At 50.2% G+C, this 19,020-nt stretch overlaps 1 protein-coding gene across 2 annotated transcripts; it reads right to left on the bottom strand.

Moving 5' to 3' along the window:
• Positions 1–7,547: 7,547 nt before the first annotated feature.
• Positions 7,548–18,434, bottom strand: Sertad4 (SERTA domain containing 4). 2 transcript variants are annotated; one of them, NM_001108351.1, is made up of 4 exons: positions 17,613–17,787; positions 13,862–14,053; positions 12,744–12,859; positions 7,548–10,261 (listed from the first exon to the last, which is right to left on the bottom strand). In NM_001108351.1, the coding sequence occupies exons 2-4, from the start codon at positions 14,034–14,036 to the stop codon at positions 9,452–9,454; spliced, it is 1,101 nt and encodes a 366-aa protein (NP_001101821.1). In that variant the 5' UTR covers positions 14,037–14,053; positions 17,613–17,787; the 3' UTR covers positions 7,548–9,451. The 2 variants fall into 2 exon arrangements, with proteins under 2 accessions (NP_001101821.1, NP_001423856.1); NM_001436927.1 differs by lacking the exon at positions 17,613–17,787 and adding an exon at positions 18,173–18,434 and having other exon boundaries at positions 7,603–10,261.
• Positions 18,435–19,020: the final 586 nt, after the last annotated feature.

Here is a 19,020-nt window from a genome sequence, read left to right on the forward strand (position 1 = left end):
AGAAACTCTTGTGCCAGGAGCAGCAGTGCTACATGCCTGGCTGGCTCCGGGTGTGCTGGGCTAATGGGCTGGGGGAGGACTGAGAAACGGATTGAGCTGGGGAGCAAATCTGCCTGCAGGAATGTAGTTCCAGGACAGGAGAACAGTCGTGGGCAGTACAAGCACGCACGCGCGCGCGCGCGCGCGCACGGACACACACACACACACACACAGAGTGGGGGGAACAGGTTAGAAGGTTCTAGAATGGTTGAATTAGCTTAGATATATAATAACTATTATGAAGTTGTGAATGAATTCTTATAACTTCAATATCAGGGGTCTTCCTAGTGTCTATCTACTTATTCCGTCTCTAAACCCTCGGAGGGAAAACTTCTTCAGCGACAACGCCCAGACAGCGACCCATGCCCCTCACTGTGTGTAGACATCTTGACTAAAGCCAATGAAGGCCAAGCTGGCAGGAGGCTCTTACTGGTTTGAATTATAGCCATGGAAAAATAGATTTTTTTTCCCCTTCAGCTGTTGGTTTTCCAAACTGTGAGAAGCAAGAACTTGGAGATGGCCAGCCTGGTGTCCCTGGGCGAGCTGAGAGTTTCCTTTATCTGGCATCCTCAATCACTGGCTTCAGTCACCCTTAGGAGGCACACAGAGTTCAGCCTGTGACATTCCCCTGTAGAAGGAAGAGTCAGCAGACCCTCATCTGAGATGCCAGCCACCCTTGGTCCCCATCTGCACATAGCCTTTAGGTGTGCCAAAGTGGCCAAGAGGTGGAAGGTTAACAGGGGGAAACATTTGGTTAGTGGTCTGCCTGAATCACCTATGCGTCTTTAGACTAAACTGCAACAAATCCACTGGTTCAACCAGCTGGACAGTCCCTGGGAGCAATTGTTTTCTTGGCTCGTTGATGGGCAGGCATATCAGCAAGACACTAGGGAAAACCTGCCATTGACTGACCGGGGTTCTGGGTCCTCAGTGACTCAGTGAACACTGATTGCAGGTGTTCCTCATGCCATTCCTGTGGCTGGTGGTGCAGGGGGAGATCTCTCCTGATTCTGAGAAGTCCCAGGGTTATCATGATGTGACTGACACTGGAGACTCCGGCATTAAACTTCTGTGGTTGCTTCCCACCCTCCAGTCACTGGGCGTCTGTGTTTGCTCCCAAGCAGCCTAGGGAAGCTACAGCTGAGGAACCGAGAGGTGAAATGTGATTTTATGGATGGCATACAACTACCCTGAAGCCATCGGCTGGGCTGAGCTTAAAGATGACACTTTACAAAAGAGGGATAAGACCGAAGTAGAAAATGCCAACCACTTTATCTGCTATTGAACTTCCTCTCTGGAGGGGAAGACATGGTATTGGTGTGCATCTCCGTGGGCAGGGTGCTTGCCTGGTATGCATGAAGCCCTCAGTTTGGTTCCCAGCATGGCATAAGCCATAATAACCAGGTGTGGTGATACATGCCCGTAATCCCAGGAGAGGTGGAGATGGGAGAGTCAGAAGTTCAAGGCCATTCTCAGATACATAATGAATTCCAATCTGGACCACAGAGACTGTCTCAAAAAGGAAAACAAAAACAAACAATAACTGTTGTGGTAAATACTAAAAATACTGGTAACTTTTTTTTTTTTTTTTGGTTCTTTTTTTCGGAGCTGGGGACCGAACCCAGGGCCTTGCGCTTCCTAGGCAAGTGCTCTACCACTGAGCTAAATCCCCAGCCCCTACTGGTAACTTTTTATCCCTCGCTAGCACGGCACCCGTGGGGCTGCATGACCCTGTGGGGTATCTTTATCTCGGCAGTACCTTGCTTTCGCTCAGAGTTCCCTTGGCTGGTTGTTACCACGCCAGGCACACACATCCCAATTCCGTGGTGGGCTTGGTGCCTCCACCACCGCACCTTCTCTTGAACTCATTTAAGTCCCCACATAAAAGAACACACCACACAATAACCTCTGATCCAACTGATAAGATATAATTTGTCCATCTAGACAGCACAAAATCCTGTACACACCTATCCCTTTAAAATATTCATTACAACCTGTATCTATGCACAGAGAAGAATCTTAACATCTGCTGCCATGTTCTCCCAGCTCCTTCTCTCCCTTCCTGCTCCTTCTCTTTCTAAAACTTTGTTCCGGCCCATCCTTCCTTCTTGTCCAAGATCAGGCCTCGTTCTATCCTGTACCTGCCTTCCTGCATAAAGACATCAACCTACAAACAACAACAAAAACAGTGCAGAAAATATCCTAGTTCCTTTGTGATAGGGTGGGGGCAGAGTTCTGACTGCCCCAATGCTGCTTTCACCTTTCCTAGGAGGTACAGGCACACAGGAGGACTGGGCTTAAGTCATCTAAAGATTTTAACTTAGCACGGTGGGAGTTTTCTTGCCCGGAATAAAGGCTGTCTAAAGGAACTAACTATTACTGTGGTGACACGACCAACCTGAACTTTGGAAATTATGTGACAACTGACGAGCTAGGAGATTGCATCTTTTCCCTGTAAGGGACACCTCTTATCCCCTGCACACAGCCAGTTCTAAATGATTCTGTCTTCAAAACAAACTGCATTTATTAAGGGTAATGCATTCGCCCTCGTAGCCAGTTTCTTCTCGCTTTGTGATAACTGTATTAACCCAGAGATGATTTAATTCCAGCCCAAGGAAAAGAACTCTGACACAGTTTTGCCCAGGCAGCTGTTTTTAGGAACTTCGTGATTCATAACCCTCTGAAACACGAGATGTCGCATCTCAGGAATAACAACAATGACTTCCACAGCTTTCTAAACGTCCTGGGACCGCAGCCTTCAAGCTCGCTGTCGAGGTTTACTCAGGTACTCTAACAGTGCCACCAACCATGTATGTAACAACACACTGTGCAGCAGCCTGAACAGCACTGAGGACATGGGGTTGGCAACAGCGGCAGGACTTGGCTCTGCATCTAGGCTGCCAGGCCCTTGCCTAGTTTGGGGTTTCATTGCTGTGAAGAGACACCACGGCCATGGCAACTGTTCTAAAGAAAAGCATTGAACCGGGGCTGCCTTGCAGTTCAGGTTCAGTCCCTTGTCCTTGTCGCTGGAAGCATGGCAGCCTGCAGGCAGACACGGTGCTGGAGAAGGAGCAGGAGTGAAGTGTGAGCCCAAGAGCCTGGGCTTAAGCATCTGATACCTCAAAGCCCATCCCTACAGTGACACTCTCCCTTCCAACAAGACCACACCTCACAATAGTGCCACTCCCTGTGGGCCAAGCATTCAAACACCTAAGTCTATGGCAGCCTTCGCTTCAGGACTCTGCTTGGTTACAAGCCTAAGCCAGTCCCTGCCTGAGCAGAGTGGAGAGGTGTCTTGGGGCAATGCCTCCACCTCAGCACTGAGAGGTCTGTAATATCTACAGGCTTGGAGAACAGCACAAGACGCTTTCCAGAGCTAGAAAAGGAGGGCAAGCAAAGAAAGCTCAGTCTTCTGAGATGTGACCAAGGGAAACGGTATCTTCTGTCTTCACCTTTCCTTCTGGGCACACAGGGAGCTTGTTTCTCGGTTTCCTGCAGAGATGTCTGAAGGCTGCTTCAGGCGCCCTTCAGAGTAATCCACTTACCACCCCTACCACATACACCTCGGAGGGCACCCGCAGAAGTGTCCAGAAGCATCAGCGTTGACTTCAAGTGACAGCCATCACATGTCTGAGGCTAAGACCCAGCCGTTCCCCTGGAATGACCTGGATGAGGCCCAAGCCTGGGCAGCACAAGCCAAAGGGTCTGGTCCTTCCCTACAAAGCTGATGCCTGCCCCTGCTCTTCACGGCTGTCACTGATAACAGTTCTAGACCACATGAGTTCTCCTTGCCCCAAGGCAAAGCACCCAGTGATCTTTCTCCCTTTAAATCATGGAAATAGTTAAAGGAAGGAAGGAAGGAAGGAAGGGAGGAAGGAAGGAAGGAAGGAAGGAAATAAGACTGAGATATGGGAAATTACGGGAGAATAGGTTCATTTATCAGAATGAGTTTTATCAGTTCCATTGTGGCCCAAAGCAGGTGTTTCAAGCTATGAACGAGTGGTTTGCATCTTCAAAATTAACAAATTGGATCATCACGAAGAGAAACAAACAAACGAAGGAACCAACGAGAACAATCAGCCCAGAAGGGAGCTGTTTATAAAATCTGCAACTTCTCCAAGAGAGGTTTGCAACCAGCGGCAGGCTAGGCTGTGTGAGTTCCCTCTGTTTAGTCATAGTTCTTCAGCCCATCGCAGATACTGAAGGGAAATGCAGAGACAGGAAATTACAGGCTATTTTAAACAGCATGTTTTATTAAACTCACTTGCTGATGCACTTCATGGCAGGGTGCGAGACTCAAGCGTTCATAACTCAATCTTTGCGAGTTACTTTTCCTAAGTGAGCTCTCCCACTAATAGACAGCACCCCGGGTCACAGAGCACTATTTCAAACGGAAAGATTTTTGTAACGTGAAGAAAAGACACCTTGCTCACAGGATGCAACTGTAACCCACAGAAAGCAACGGCTGGCTGGCTCTGTAAGATTTTGAGATCACAAACACATTCGTTGTAAACCTCAGAACTGGATCACAGCAATGGGGCTGGGGAATGGAGAAAAGGCTCGTCACACAAGCATGAGGGTCTACCCAGCTCCCGTGTCAAGAGCCAGGCATGGTGGCATGTATCTGCAATGCCAGTGCTGGAAGACAGTGTGGACAGGAAGATGGATCCCAGGGTTTGCTGGCCAACCCGTCTAGATGAAAGGGGAAGCTCCAGGTTTAGAGATGACACCCACAAATCAGAGGATCTATAGTGACTGTTCGTCACCAACGTGCTTACTGCATAAGCATAAGGCCCGAGCTGTGGTTAGCACCCATGTAACAGCCAGGCCTGGCAACACATGCCTGTAACCCCACCACTGGGGAGGCGGAGACAGGAGGAGCCCTGGAGCTCACTGACCAGTCAGGCCAATGAGTGAGCTTCAAATTCAGTGAAGACCCTGCCTCAAAAAATACTATGGAGAGTGACTGGGGAAAGATAACCTTAGGTCTGTAGATTGCCTGTGTATCTGCGCAGCTGCATACACATGTACACACACACGCATACGCACACACACACACACAGCACATGCACATCAATATTGAAATGGATTACTGACAGTCATACATCATAGCTTCTTTATTTTTTTAATCTAGTGCTAATTTCACTGTCCTCTTTACTGGATTGTTCCATCCCGCCATCATGATACCGACCCTTTGCAGAAACCTAGCAAGGTTAACAAAGATATGGCAACCCTAACTATAAGTTCATTCAAGGGCTTGTCATAAACACGGGCTTGGCCAACTTGTTTCCTTGTCTGCTTTCAGTTGCATGAGGGATTACAGAGACCTAACTTCGGTGAAAGAAACCTGCTACCTTGTCTGCTGTTTAGCCTTGATGTTGGCATCTCCTGGTGTTCAGGTCTTCTTTAAGATTTCTGCTCTGATTCTTGGGATGGGGGCAACTGGTGCAGTTGTATATGCTACGATTCTCACTGGAGTCTGTGTCCTGCGTGGCTCCCGATACTCAACCCTGGTGTGACAAACTAGAATGTTGGACCTTCCAAGTCTCTATTGCCTTGGAAGATCACATCAAAAAGACTTTACTATTACTGAAGGTTACTGAATAGAGAGTTCCAGTTTTAGCTTCTCTGTCATCCTCCCATGTTCCTGGTCCCTGAATCCTATCCCTAAGACAATTTCAAGGTGTAGTGCAGGTAACAGGGTTTTAAGAGTGGGCGGCAGCTGGGCATGGTGGCACAGGCTTTTAAACATAGAACTTGGGAAGCAGAGGCAGGTGGATCTCTGAGTTCAAGCACGGGCTACATAGGGAGACATAGATTAGATGGATGAATGGATGGATAGATAGATAGATAGATAGATAGATAGATAGATAGATAGATAGATAGATAGATAGAGCGAGCGAGCAGACAGTGCCTTTATCTCCTTTTACGATTGCCCATGGTTGGAAGCGAAGGGACAGAAATGACTGGATTACATGCAGCAGAAGCTGCAGGGGGCTGATGTTGGAGAACAGGATTTTTCTTTTTTAGACCAGGTCTCAAGCACTCCAGGCTGGCTTCACGCTGCCGTACTTGCTAGGCAGTTGGACTTCTGTTCCTCTCTCTCTCCACCTCCCCATCTGGGATTACAGGTGTGTGAAAGGTGCTGTCCGTGCAGTGATGGGGACTGAACCCAGAGCCCTGTGCATGTGAGACAAGTAAGTACTCTTCTGATCAAACAGCCCAGGAACACTTGGGTTATTTGCTTGTTGGTGGTGTTTTGTTTTTTTTTTTTTTCAATGAGTTTCTTTGTGCTCTCATGCCTGTGTTCAAGTGTGCACAGATGCACACATGGGAGGACGGGTATCTCTCTCTCTCTCGTGTGTGTGTGTGTGTGTGTGTGTGTGTGTGTGTGTGTGTATGTGTGTGTGTGTGTGTGTGTGTGTGTGTGTGATGCATGCCTGTGCATGTGAAGGTCAGAGGTCAGCCTCAAGCATTGTGCTTCAGGAACTTTTTTTTTGAGATAGGGTCTTTTGGTGGCTTGGAGCTCACTGATTAGGCTAGGGAAACTGCTCAGAAAAACTCCAGGGGGGGCTGGGGATTTAGCTCAGTGGTAGAGCGCTTGCCTAGGAAGCGCCCTGGGTTCAGTCCCCAGCTCCGAAAAAAAGAAAAAAAAAAAACTCCAGGGACCCTCCTGCCATCCCATCCAGCTTCTTCCTTTAAAAGAGTGGCTAAGCCTTACAAAGAACCCAGTGGAGGGGTTCACCGTTGCAGTGCCTTGGCCACTGGAGAGATCTAGCTAGTGCTGTGTGGGTAGATGCCTGCAGCCTGAGCATCCAGAGCCACACAGGAAACGCTCACACTGACACTGACGACAGAACATCTCTGTTATCTGGAAGACTGTATAAGGCTTCTTGTGTGTTTGTTTGTTGAAAAAATTTCTTTCAGTATTCCGGAAATGCCCTAGAAACAAACCCCTGGAGACAAACAGGAAGTGATTCTCATGCTGCAGAGGTTCTGCTGAGCAGTGCACAAGCCTGCTCAGGTGAGCACTGTCAGAAATCCCAACTCACAGAGCTGTTTCGGCATCCGAGACAGATGTATCTGAGACATCTGAGGCAGGAGGCTGAGGAGCTTGGGTCAGCCTGGGCTACATAGGAGACCTTGTCTTCAAACCCTCCAAATGACAGCGGATGAACACACCAAGTTCACGCCATCTGGAAATGCTGGTGTCAGGCAAAAACACTCTTTCCCATTTAAATCTCCACACAGTACTGCACTGAGAATGCAGCTGAAATTTTTGACGACTTCATTTACCTTCGACTAGACCTCCCTCTATCGAAGAGAACATCAGCTCCTAAGAAACATGGATGCAGGATGGAAGGGACACTTCTATCAATCCCTTGGCTCTACAAACCACCCACCTGTCGCAAAGCGGTCACCTGTGGTTGGGGAACCTGTGTGGTTGCCGTCTACCGTTTCTAGATATTTTGAAGGGTTTTTTTGTTTTGTTTTGTTTTGTTTTAATACAGAAAAACACGAAAAAGAGAAATAGCCACTAAAATGAAATTTGTAAAAACGTAATGAATTTTGATCGTTTTAATAAATATATATCAAGAAAACCTCACTATATTACAACACAGTCATGTACAAGCATCTATCAGCTAAATTTCCAACACCAAAATGTTCATCAAATATTGAAAATAAAGGACGAGACATTACTAGACTATTCAGCCATAACACAGGAACATCTTTAGAAAATTGGTCCTTGCGGACAATTGCCCAAACGATCTACTCATACACTGTATGAATGAGACCTATTTAATATCAATAGCAATAATTAAAAAGCTTCATCTTGGAGAAAGTGGGAGAACTTACCTATTTCTTCCTTTTGGCATTTGTTTCCTGTAAATAATGGTTTTTAAGAGACCCAGGTCACCCAGACCAGTCCTTGGCCTTGGAGATGGGAGTAGTTCACGGGGAGCTGGTGGGACTGCTCCAGAGTAGCACTGAGGACACTTGCCAATGTGCAAATTCAAGGTATTGAGGAGTGTGTCGGCCAAATACACAACAGTATCAATGACGAGAGAGCCCCATTTCTCCAAAATAACGTTCAGCAACCTACAAACCTTTACATTCTTTAAGATAAAACATATTGATCACCACATAATCTATTAACATTGTGCTTCTCAATCAACAGCAAAAATTCGTATATAGAAACCACATGCTCTTAAGAGTCTAAACGCATGAAATGATGCAAAAACAGGTCAAAAATATAACGCATGCCACGCACGGGCTGTGAATGTCACTGGACAAGGAAACAAAACAGCCCAAAGCTGGGAGAGTCCAGACCCAGCAACCGCTCGTTGCCATGGAGAACCCAGGCAGCCTTCTCTGTTCCTGATGGCCTTCCCCACTGTCTTCTCCGTCTCTACGCAAAAATATCAGACTCACAGCCACTGGGCTTAGTCATAAACAAAGGAAAAAGGGGGAGGGTAACTTGAAAGTTGAACACGATAGTTCAAAGTTAAGCTTCCAAACTGCATGGATCCACCCTGTGTTTTGTCAAATCCCTGCTGTAACTCTGATTCGTCCTTAATTTTCACACTGGCAAAAATTAAGATAAAGTAAGGCACCCAAGATGGCCCTATACGCCACCTATCACCCCATCACCAAGATGGCCCTGTACGCCACCTCTCTAGCCACCCCATCAAAGATGGCTCTGTGTGCCACCTCCTACTCGCCCCATCAGAGACGGCTCTGTACATCACCTCCCTGTGACCCCGTCAGAGGTGGCCCTGCACACCCCTCTCTAGCCACCCACTAGCCATCACAGGCAAGCCAGGAGCTTGTAGGGAACTGACTCCACAGAGCCTAGACTGCTGCCTGACAGGTGTGCTTCATTTCGCCCCAACCTGTCCAGTACAAACATGTCACAGCTCACGAAACCACTTCATCTAGCTTCCTGCCTTCAGTCTTTCACTCAGGGGGAAAAAATACCGTATCACATCGAAGCAGGCACCTTTGCTGGTTATATTGATTTGTTTACCAAGTAACTACCTAATTAACCGGCAAACATGTTGAACTTGGCTAGCGGCAGGCTCCGTGGAGGGGCAGTGGGAACATAACAAGGGCATGTTGTCTTCGATCTACTCTACTGATTTTTTTTTTTAATTTTTTTTTTTTTAGAAAAAAAGGAAACTAGGATATACTTTGAAACATGAAGTTGGCTTTCCTTGGCAAAAATCACATTAATAAGTGGCTTGTGGATGCCTACTGTACAGATGTTTTGTGCAATCTGCTCTCCGGGCAGTGAGACGACCGGGCGTGTTCACTGCGTGATTTTATCGGTTGTACAAAACTACAAAACCCAAAGTAAAAACCGATCATGCTGTGCGTGCTTCTGCGCCAGTTGGGGGTGGGGGAGGGGGGGTCACATTTTACCCCCTCTGCTGCAGCACAGTTTGTTGCTTGGGGAAAGCTCCTTTTTCCTCAAAGACTTTTTCCAAGACTCACTCATACGGTTTCTCTCGGTATATCCAGTCTCGAAATAATCATAAAATTGGCCTTTGCACTCAAAATCGAGGTCGTTTCCCACAGGTTCTTGGCCCAGGGCGTTGCCATCTCTGCTGGTTTCGTGACTTACTTTCCCGTCGCTGTTGAACTTGATCTTTTCCTGGACACCAAGCGACCTAACGTTAGTGACAAAGATTTCGCTGGCAGGAACTTGGCTCTTGTAAATAGGCGCACTGCCTACGTCAAAGTCCACGTGGTGGGAACAACTGGGCAGAGGCAGAGGGGAGGACAAGGACGAGGACGAGGAGGATGGGGAGGATGGAGAAGAGGTGGATGGGGAGGAAGAGGAAGAAGCAGGTGAGGCCACGGCAGCGGCCGAAGCGCTTCCGACACCATCACTGACAGAGAGGGGTAGGTTCAGGCAGTGACCGCCACACTCCTGGTAAAAACAGCAAGTGTGGAACTTTTCCCACTCCTGTTTGGCCACCCGGGGCCGTTTCCGGTAAGGACAGTCTTGAGCCAGGAACCACTCTTGGGCAGAGGTGCCACTGAGGGAGCAGGCAGGGAGGTACCAGCTGTTCTGCATGACGATCTCCCCGTGGATCCTCTTCATCAGATTGTTGATAAGGACTGACCTTCGCAGGTACACTTCTGGGTCATCGATGAACCTGAGTTTCTCCAAGGACATGTAAAGGATGTGTGCTCGCTCCTCAAAAATGGAGATGGTCTGAAAGCCAGAGGCAGGAGAACCCTTAGGAAATGAAGTTCGTGAAAAGCAGTGTCACCCGTTTAGAGGCTGGCCCCATGGCTGTGGACACCCCCAGACCCTCCTGTTTCTTAACCCAAGGAGGGCCCAGTCAGAAGCCTCAGTCCTTTAAGTCACAGTGAAGGAGAAATGGAGACACAGTCAACCAGAGTGGTCAGAGGTCGGGCAGGCAATTGTTGTGGGGGTCAGAGGTCAGGTCAAGCAATTGTTATGGGGATAAGGGCTAAGTAATCTGAAGCAGCACTGGGAGGATCCAGCTTGACCTGAGTCGGTGACAAGGGTGCTCTGGGATAAATGTATCAAGCTTGTATTTCACATCTTTGTGCAGAGGCACACTCACGCATTTCACAGCAGTATGTTTTTAAATTCATCCACTTTCCAAAGAGTCTTATCACTATTAATTTATTTTTCGAGACAGGCTCTCTCTATTATACATCCTTGGCTGTCCTAGAACTCATTACGTAGACCAGGCTAGCCTTAAACTCACAGAGATCTATCTGCCTGCCCCCTCTGTCACCTGGGTGGAATTAAGGCCTGTGCCATCCTTAATGGCTGAAAATCATTTTTAGGTGTATGAGTGTTGGCTGGCATGTTTGTCTGCACACTGTGTGAGCGTCTGGTCCCCACCTGTGAGAGGCCAGAAGAGGACCCTAGGTTCCCTGAGATTGGAGTTATATTCAGTTGTGAGCTGCCGAATGGGTGCTAGGAATAGAACTCAGGTCCTCTGCAAGAGCAGCCAGCGCTCTGAACTTCTGAACCATCTCCCCAGCCCTGGTACATGTCTTTTAAAGATTCGAGATACAGGCTCTAACAGGCACGGGTCAGAGTGTGGACGGGGGCCACCAAGGAACGCTGCTGGCATCACGCGCCTGTCATCTGCCTTATTTAGGAAGAGGGAAATCGCAGTCAACAAAGCTCAGACTAAGCACCTGGAAACCGGGGGCTTGTGGGCTAGCAGAAAAGAGAGATGCAGAGAGAAACTGGGTTGGGGGTGTGTGTGAGGTCCTGGGCTGTGTGAGGCTGTCACTGGGTGAAGGATGCTGCAAAACCGTTAGCAACTGTCATTATTGTTAACTTATTTTTGTAAAAATAGAATAAAAACGAGGCATGGCCTTGCTGTGCAGCCTATGCGGCCCTGGAACTCACAGTGTAGCCCAGACTGAGCTCCCAACAATCCCCCTGCCCTGCCTTCCAAGAAGTGCTGGGATGGCAGGGTATGCCATCTCACCTGGCCCATCCCGGTAGCGACTGGAAAGAGCAGAGCCACAACACAGAAACTAAGGAGATAAACTCGGGTGGCTTTTTACAAACAGGCGGAAGCAACATCTGAAGGATGGGGAGGGTGGAGAGGGGAGAGAGAACGTCTGGGTTGGGTGGGGTCACAGAGGCAGTGGAAGCTCAGAGGTCTGGAGGGAAGGTGCCAACCATACAGAAGAAGAAGTAATGCTCAGACGCCCACCTCCTCACCTCGTGCACTTTACCCCCACTGTGTTATTTCTTTACATTTGTGACAAAAAATTAGCTATCTTTCCTTCCTTCCTTCCTTGAGAATTAATTCTGAATTTTAACAAACTTGACATGTGTTAGGATGTATGAAGAACAGCGTGTCTGCTGCCTCTGCGTGCATCCAAGGGATGACACGTTGACCTCAGGAGGCCAGGAAAACCCCAATTAGCACAAGCCTCACAGTCAAGAGCATCTCCACCACATGACACCATGGAGCAGCCCTATCCCCCAACCTGAGGATATTAAACCACAGGCAAAGAGATGTGTGTTTCCTTACATAATTTTGTTATTTCTGGGGGAGAGAATCTCTTTCTGGTTCTTTCTTCAAGGACGTGTGAAAAGTAACACAGTCCCTGTCCCAGTTAGGGTTTCTATTGTTGTGACCAAGCACCACAACCTAAAAGCAACTTGGGAAGGAAAGGGTTTATTTGGCTTACACTTCCACAGCACCGTTTATCACTGAAGGAAGTCAGGTCAGGAACTCAAACAGGGCAGGAACCTGGAGGCAGGAGCTGATGCAGAGGCCATGGAGGGGTGCTGCTTACTGGCTTGCTCATCCTGGCTTGCTTGGCCTGCTTTCTTGTGGAACCCAGGACCACAAGCCCATGGGTGGCACCGCCCACAGTGGGCTGTGCCCTCCCCCATCAATCACTAATTAAGAAAATGGCTTAGAGGCTTGCCTACAGCCTGATCTTATGGAAGCATCATCTCAACTGAAGTTCCCTCCTCTCGGATGGCTTTAGCTTGCTGAGTTGACAGGGAACTATCCAGTTACGGGTCCCCACCCCCTCCCAAAGGGATAGCAATTCATGCGGCCCCACAAAGAAGTGGCTCTCTTCTATTGCTTGGGTGGAACAATTTAATGTCTGGAAATGGCTCGAGTATGTGCTGTGAAGTACCGTGACTGTTAGTAGAGCAACTACTACTTAGAACCTACCTTATGGCTGCAGCTGCTGAGCGGTGTGGGAAGCTCCTCTTCTTCCGCATACTTCCTCTTGAAGTACGTGACCTTGGGTGTGCTTACAGGGTTTGAAATCCCCCTGTAATGTGATCCTGCGGTAGTAAATCAGACAGACAAATGACACGAGACCTGCCAGACAGTCTCACAGCAAAATACTTTCACTTCGTTCCCTTTCCCTCTAGTGGATAACTTGGCTACATCCCCTGTCTGTACACGCAGTCGTGGAAAACAAACCCACCCGCCATCATAGCTGCTGTCGGATGGAGTCTTGTGAGCCGGGGAAGGTCAGGATTTCCAGGCAGCGTGAGAGGAAAATGTCACCCTCCCTTTCTTCATTTCCCAAGTGCTGGAACCCCAACTGTGTGCGTAGGCCAACAGCAGCGTCCACGGGTGGAAGGAGTGTGACCTATCTGAAGCAATGCCAGCCCTCCTCACACAGGCGGCAGAACCACAGACATCACTTTAGATGCTTAGTAAACAAACGCGCACACCTATACATGGGAGCTATAACTTTTTTCCTCTTAAAATACAAAACTAAATATTAAAGTTTAGAGTTTGGAGTAATTAAATTATGTTCCACTCCGGAAATGTTAACACCTCAACCACGAATAAAGTGAAGGCCCCTTTGAGGACTTTAAAACCTTTTTGGGAACCAGAATTTCATGAAGTTTTATTTTAGTTCAGTTTCCTTTAAAAAAAAAGAAAGAAAGAACCCCCCCCCCCGAGACCTATCATTGAGTAAGAACTCTGAAGAACTTATTTGAGACGATCAGAATTAATGTCTAGAAGAACACATTCTGTTTTCTCATCGACCACGTGTGTTCACAAAGAGAAGCCGCTTGAAGCTGTGGCAGATTCCTTTATGAACCGTGGGAGAGAGGTCTGGCTGTGGAACCTGTGACTGCTTGAACATCCCTGAGGACCATTCATTTCCTTGGGTCAGAAAGCTGGAATCCAAACTTTGGGTATCGAGTTCAGTCCCTTTAAAAATGCTGTTCCAGGACATCCACAGCAGGTGGACCACAGGCTTTCCCAAGGAGCCCAGCCCTAGGGTCTGACTAGACACCACCTCCCAAGAAGGCCAGAGGCCATACCTGCCAGTTGTGGGCCGGCTCCCCGGTCTCCCTGTGAAGGAACATGTGCTGGCCCTGGGGGGCTCGCACCTCCGTAGCTGTCAGCCTCCCATAGTGTGTGGTACCCGGCAATTTCAGCAGCTCCTTCTGAGACAATGGGCTCGCAGAATCTATTCATGGACAGAACCAGCGTCATCTCTAACAGCCTTAGATCTGGGGGGGAAGGGGTGGGGGAGGGGGGATAGATAAAGAGTGTTGATTAGGAGCCAGCTTGAGGATGGTCTCAGCTTCTTCCTGTGCTTGAAGAAACTTTTACTTTCTGCCCCCCACCTCCGCCCCCGCACTCCCCAACCATCTGATTATTTTTCCAAGGAAACCTCAGCAAGATCTTGATGCAGTTCGCTTAGCCACTGGGATCAGCAGTCTTGCATTTCAGGGCGGATCTTTAGAGCCCACTCTCCCTATTGTTCTCGGATCTCCTCAGCCACTCAGACAGCTGCTCTGCCTCCCAAATGCACCCCTAAGAGGAAGGGCCAGAACCCTCAGCCTCCCTTCTATTAATAAGGTGAAATCAATTTTCTATTCAAGCCCCTAGGAGACCCCTTTGATGAGATCTGCTAATCGGTTGGGGGAGGGGGGCAGAAGTCCCCAGGGTCCTCCCAATACTTGGTGAGTTTAAGCCTCTTTCCCAGCTTTCCCCCTCTCTTCCCAGTTCCTCTTCTACACTCAGGATCTTCCCCTACCCTCTCCTCCCGGGGTGAAGCTGACAGACACTCGGTAGTTGTTTCCACAGCCCTGATCGGCCTGAACTGGATCTGCCTCCAGTCAAAACACTGCGAGATGAAGACAGAAAATTGGCTCCAGTTTCCAGCCGTGAGTTGCAGTCCCACAGGAGCCAAGCACAACATCAACGGAGCAGCAGAATATTAAGCAGCAGCCAGGGCTCCGGGCAGACACAGCCAGCAACTCTTTAAACTGCAAAGCCAGATGCATGGCAGGGACTTTCCAAGAGTCAACACAGTCCTCTCTGGTTCCCCGCCCTGACCTCAGGACTGCAGGGAGCAGCCCAGCTTCTGACACTATGTGATGCTCCCAGACTCTGACCCTGTGGAATCCTGGCTATGGGGCCACTTCCACTGGGCTGTGTTGACCCCCAAGATAGTGAGTGTTAAGAGCATGTTTCAGGGAGAAAAGAGCTGGGTGCAACAGCAGAAAGATCCCTGGGGCCACGGGCCAGAGGGAAGACCCGCCACCTCTGGTTCCTGGTTTCTTTAGGACATCCAGACCTGCACGGCTCATTTGTGTTTTAAGAACCTGTCAATGAAATGCTATCTGTCTTGCTTGCTCAAGATGGATTTTCCTTGTGGTCATTCTTTTGCCTCCTGGCTAGGGCAAGGATGAGCTTGTCACTGTCTCACGGAGCGTACTGTTCCTTACATGTGAGGACTTGAGTGCCCTTCCAGGGGAAAGGAGAGAATGTAGCTTCAGTAAGGTGGCAAAGTTCTCTGGCTACCAGAGCAGCTACTGACAGCTGACTGTCTTTCACCAGGCGTCTGTGCTCTGGGATTCAGCTGAAGCCCTCCCACCCCCAGAGGATGGGGCAGGATCCCCAATGAGTGTGTAGAATAGGGATATAGCTGACATGGTCCTCCAAGTCTACACTTCCATTTTTCTTTCCAAAGAGATGTTAGAAATGGCTTAGGGGAAAAGGATATGGGTGTGTGCATGTATGTGTGAGTGTGTGTGCATGCGTACGTGCATGTACACAATAATTCTCTATCCAGAAATGGTGGGAGATGTAATTTCTTTCACTCTTTCAGTCATCAACAAGGAGATTCTGTCTCCATCGGTTTAACAAACTCAGCCCTTTGGTCTCTTCCTGTCAAACCCTGCAAACCGAGCAGAGTCCAATTTCCTAACCTTGTCTAAAAGACACCTGTATCCAGAAAGGCCACAGCTGGAGACAGACCATGGCCCTTTCTGGCTGACACACTCACTTCTGTGGTGGATTCTGGGAAGAGGATCCAAGCCTTGCCTGGTGGAACTTTTATTACATATAAACAAAAGAGGGTTTACGAACCCACACCCCTAAAGAAACAGAAGCACCTCCAGGCTCCTGGTGGCAATTACCTTTGCTTAATAGGACATTAATGGGCCCTGGGCTGCTCTGCCTACTCAGTTTGTTTATGTCCTAATGACTTGGGGAGCAGCTTTTCTGTTGTTAAGACTCTCAGGACTTCTATTTGTCAGCACTCTTTACAACACACGGAATTCCATCACTATGCATTTGAATTTGAAAAGTGGCAGGATAGTTTTCAGTGTGGTTGTTTCTTTTGTTCATGACATCTAGTTTCTTCAAGTTTTTCTTCTTCAGGTTGAAAACTGTTACACACAAGGCCTTAAATGGGAGAGGCAGGGTTCTGCAAATGATTTATTTAAGCTGGAATAAAACATGAATGAGCTGGAACTATTTGGGGGGTAGGGTGGGCGGGGAGGAGAATCTGCAATTGAGCCTTCCTGGTCTATTTGGAACTCGCACTGATGTTAACCAATCAGGGAGGCAAGCGTGGTGCTCTTGAGACACTGGGCTATTATAGCACCGGACACCCGTGTTTAGCATGGGGCCTCTGTTGTGGAATCCAAGTTTACAAATGTATTCTGTTAACAGGAAAAACAGTCACAACGATGTAACTGCAGAGACTCTGTTTTAAGATCAGAAACGAGTGGATTAGAACCGAGAGTTACCGTACTAACTTGTAGCCCTCAGGATGCTGTGGGGCTGCTTGGTCACTGAGGTAATGCTGTAGAGGGCCCCTCCAGCACCCTCTCAAGGCTGAAGGCTGAGTGTGAGTGTTCCCACCAAGGGCTCTTCCTGCATGCATTTTTATACAATTTGGTTTTCCCGGATGAAGCCATTACAGTGCTAAAAAGCGGTGGCCGCCATGGCTCAGGGTGCCAGGAATCTAACAGGGGCTTCGGAACATAAAGCAGCATGACGGAAGAAGGATGATCCTTCTTCCTCCTGACACCGGGAATTACAGAGCGTTTTATATAAGGCGCCTCTAGGCTGCTGGAAGACAGAGTCCAACCCTGGACAGCATGGGGTGACCTCTGCAATCCAGAGAACTGCAGTGCTCTGTCCTGGGGAGCCGAGTGACTTCCCCACCCACGGACTTCATGCGGTCCCAGACAGAATCTCAACAGTTTGGCTGGTTCAACCAATGGTGGAAGGTGGGGCTGGGTGATTAGAACAAAAAACCTTCAACCTCCCAAACCTGACAGTTGTTGCTTTTTGCAGGCCCCTGTGGTGCTCCGGGAAGTGCAATGACCAGCTGCGATCCCAGGAGGTTAAGGGTTCTCTGTCTGTGTTGGGCTTGGGAATGCAGGTGTGTGTGTGTGTGGGGGGGGGGACTAAGTCGGTCAGAGGTTCCCCGCTGGGAGCTTTGGGGTCAGCTTTCACGGCCCAGGCCCAAGGTGGGGTGTAGGGATGTGATGGTTCCCTTATCCAGGGTCTCACACAGATGAACCCTGGAGACTGGTGTCACTGCCCTTAAGCCCTTTTCCTGGACCAAGGGCACTGTCCGGCCAGCCGCTGGCCGCAGGGAAAAGTAAACAGCCCAAGTGTCTGGGAACAAAGGCAAGTTGTCTTCCAAGGTGCTGGAACCCAGTGCCTCTCCTGAAGAATAAGGGCTATCATTATTCGCTTTCTAAAAACCAAGTTTCCTTCTATGGGAAACACACGCCAAGGTGGGATTCCAAGGCTATGACTCACAGCGGCTGGCAGGGCCACACTCCAGCCCGCAGCTGCCCTGGTCCTTCGCCGAGCTGCTGCCGCCCGCGCTGTGCGCGCCGCTAGAGCTAGGGTGGACCTTGGTGCCCCGCTCCTGATGTGGGGCGCTCGGGAAAGTTGCGGGGCCGAGGAGGCTGGTAAAGGCGGGGGCGTGGGCCTGGCAGCCAGCGGGGAGGTGAGCCGAGGACAGCGCCGCCCGCAGCCCGGAGCAGGGGCAGGCGCGGAGGTGGCGGGGGACACAAGGTGTCAGCTCCAGCAGTGGCGCCTTGTTCCGCGGATCCCGCATCCCTGCGCCCCACAGGCCCTCTCCTCCCTATCCTCTTGGCCCCAGGCGGACCCTCATTGCTACCCGGGGACACCGGACTCGGCCCCACGGGGTCTTCGCCCACCGCCCGGGTCGCCTCGTGCGCGCCGCGGCTCCCCGGAAGGGCGCGCGGCCACGGAGAGCGCGCGCCGCCCCCGCGCCTCGCTGTGTCCAGCTGTGCCCTGGCCCCACGCGCGACCCTCCCCGCCCCCGCGCGCCCCAGGGTCACGGCTCTTACCGCGCGCCCTGCGCTCCAGCCGCCGCCGTCCTCCGCGCGGCCGCCGCTGCCCACGCGCCTCCCGGGCCCTGTCGGCGTGGCCCGGTGCGCGGCGGCCGAGGTCCCCGCAGGTCCCGCCGCCGCCGCAGACGGTTATGGAAATGAGCCGCTGTGTCTGGCGAGGAGCGCGAGAAACCCGTCAATCCTGTTTGCCATTTCCCCGCGGATTTCCGAGCCTGGCTCTGCTGGATGCCCCCGGGGCGAGAGGGAACCTGACAAGCGCGCTCCCCGCCTCCCTCCGCTCTGCCAGATCGCGGGGCGCCGCGCCCCCGCCCGCCCTGCCTCCGCCCCCGCTCCGCCTCCGCCCTCGGGGCCGCGCGGGCCGCTCCCGCCCGCAGCCCGGACCCCACGCGCGCAGCCCGCCCGTGGCAGGGGCTGCAACGCACGAAGCGTTCACCGCAACCTGCCCAGACGCCTTGTCCATTTTTTTAAAATTTGCTTTAGTTTTCTTTTTGTGTGTGCGTGTGATTTAAAAAAAAAATCTGTGCCTTTCCCACCCCTTGCTAAAGACTTTCTTCCCCTCTGTACAGCACACGGAGATGAGAAACAGATGTCGGAGCTGGACTGAGCTTTTGCGCTCCCCCGCCCGCCCGGTCCTTTCCCCAGCAGCCAGGGTGTAACAAGGCAGCACTCATCCTGTGGCCACGTGAACTGGCAGCTACTGGGTGCCGATCCCCGTGGGGAAAAGCTACAAGAAAAACAAACAAACAAAATAACTAATAAAGAAGCTTGCCCTTGCTGGAAAGGCTGTGACAGGAGCTCAAGTCACTTTAGTTTGCAGACAGTGATCCGCGCCCCCCCTTCCTGTA

The sequence above is a fragment of the Rattus norvegicus genome, chromosome 13, assembly GCF_021556685.1.
Source record: "Rattus norvegicus strain SHRSP/BbbUtx chromosome 13, alternate assembly SHRSP_T2T, whole genome shotgun sequence".
NCBI lineage: Eukaryota > Metazoa > Chordata > Mammalia > Rodentia > Muridae > Rattus > Rattus norvegicus.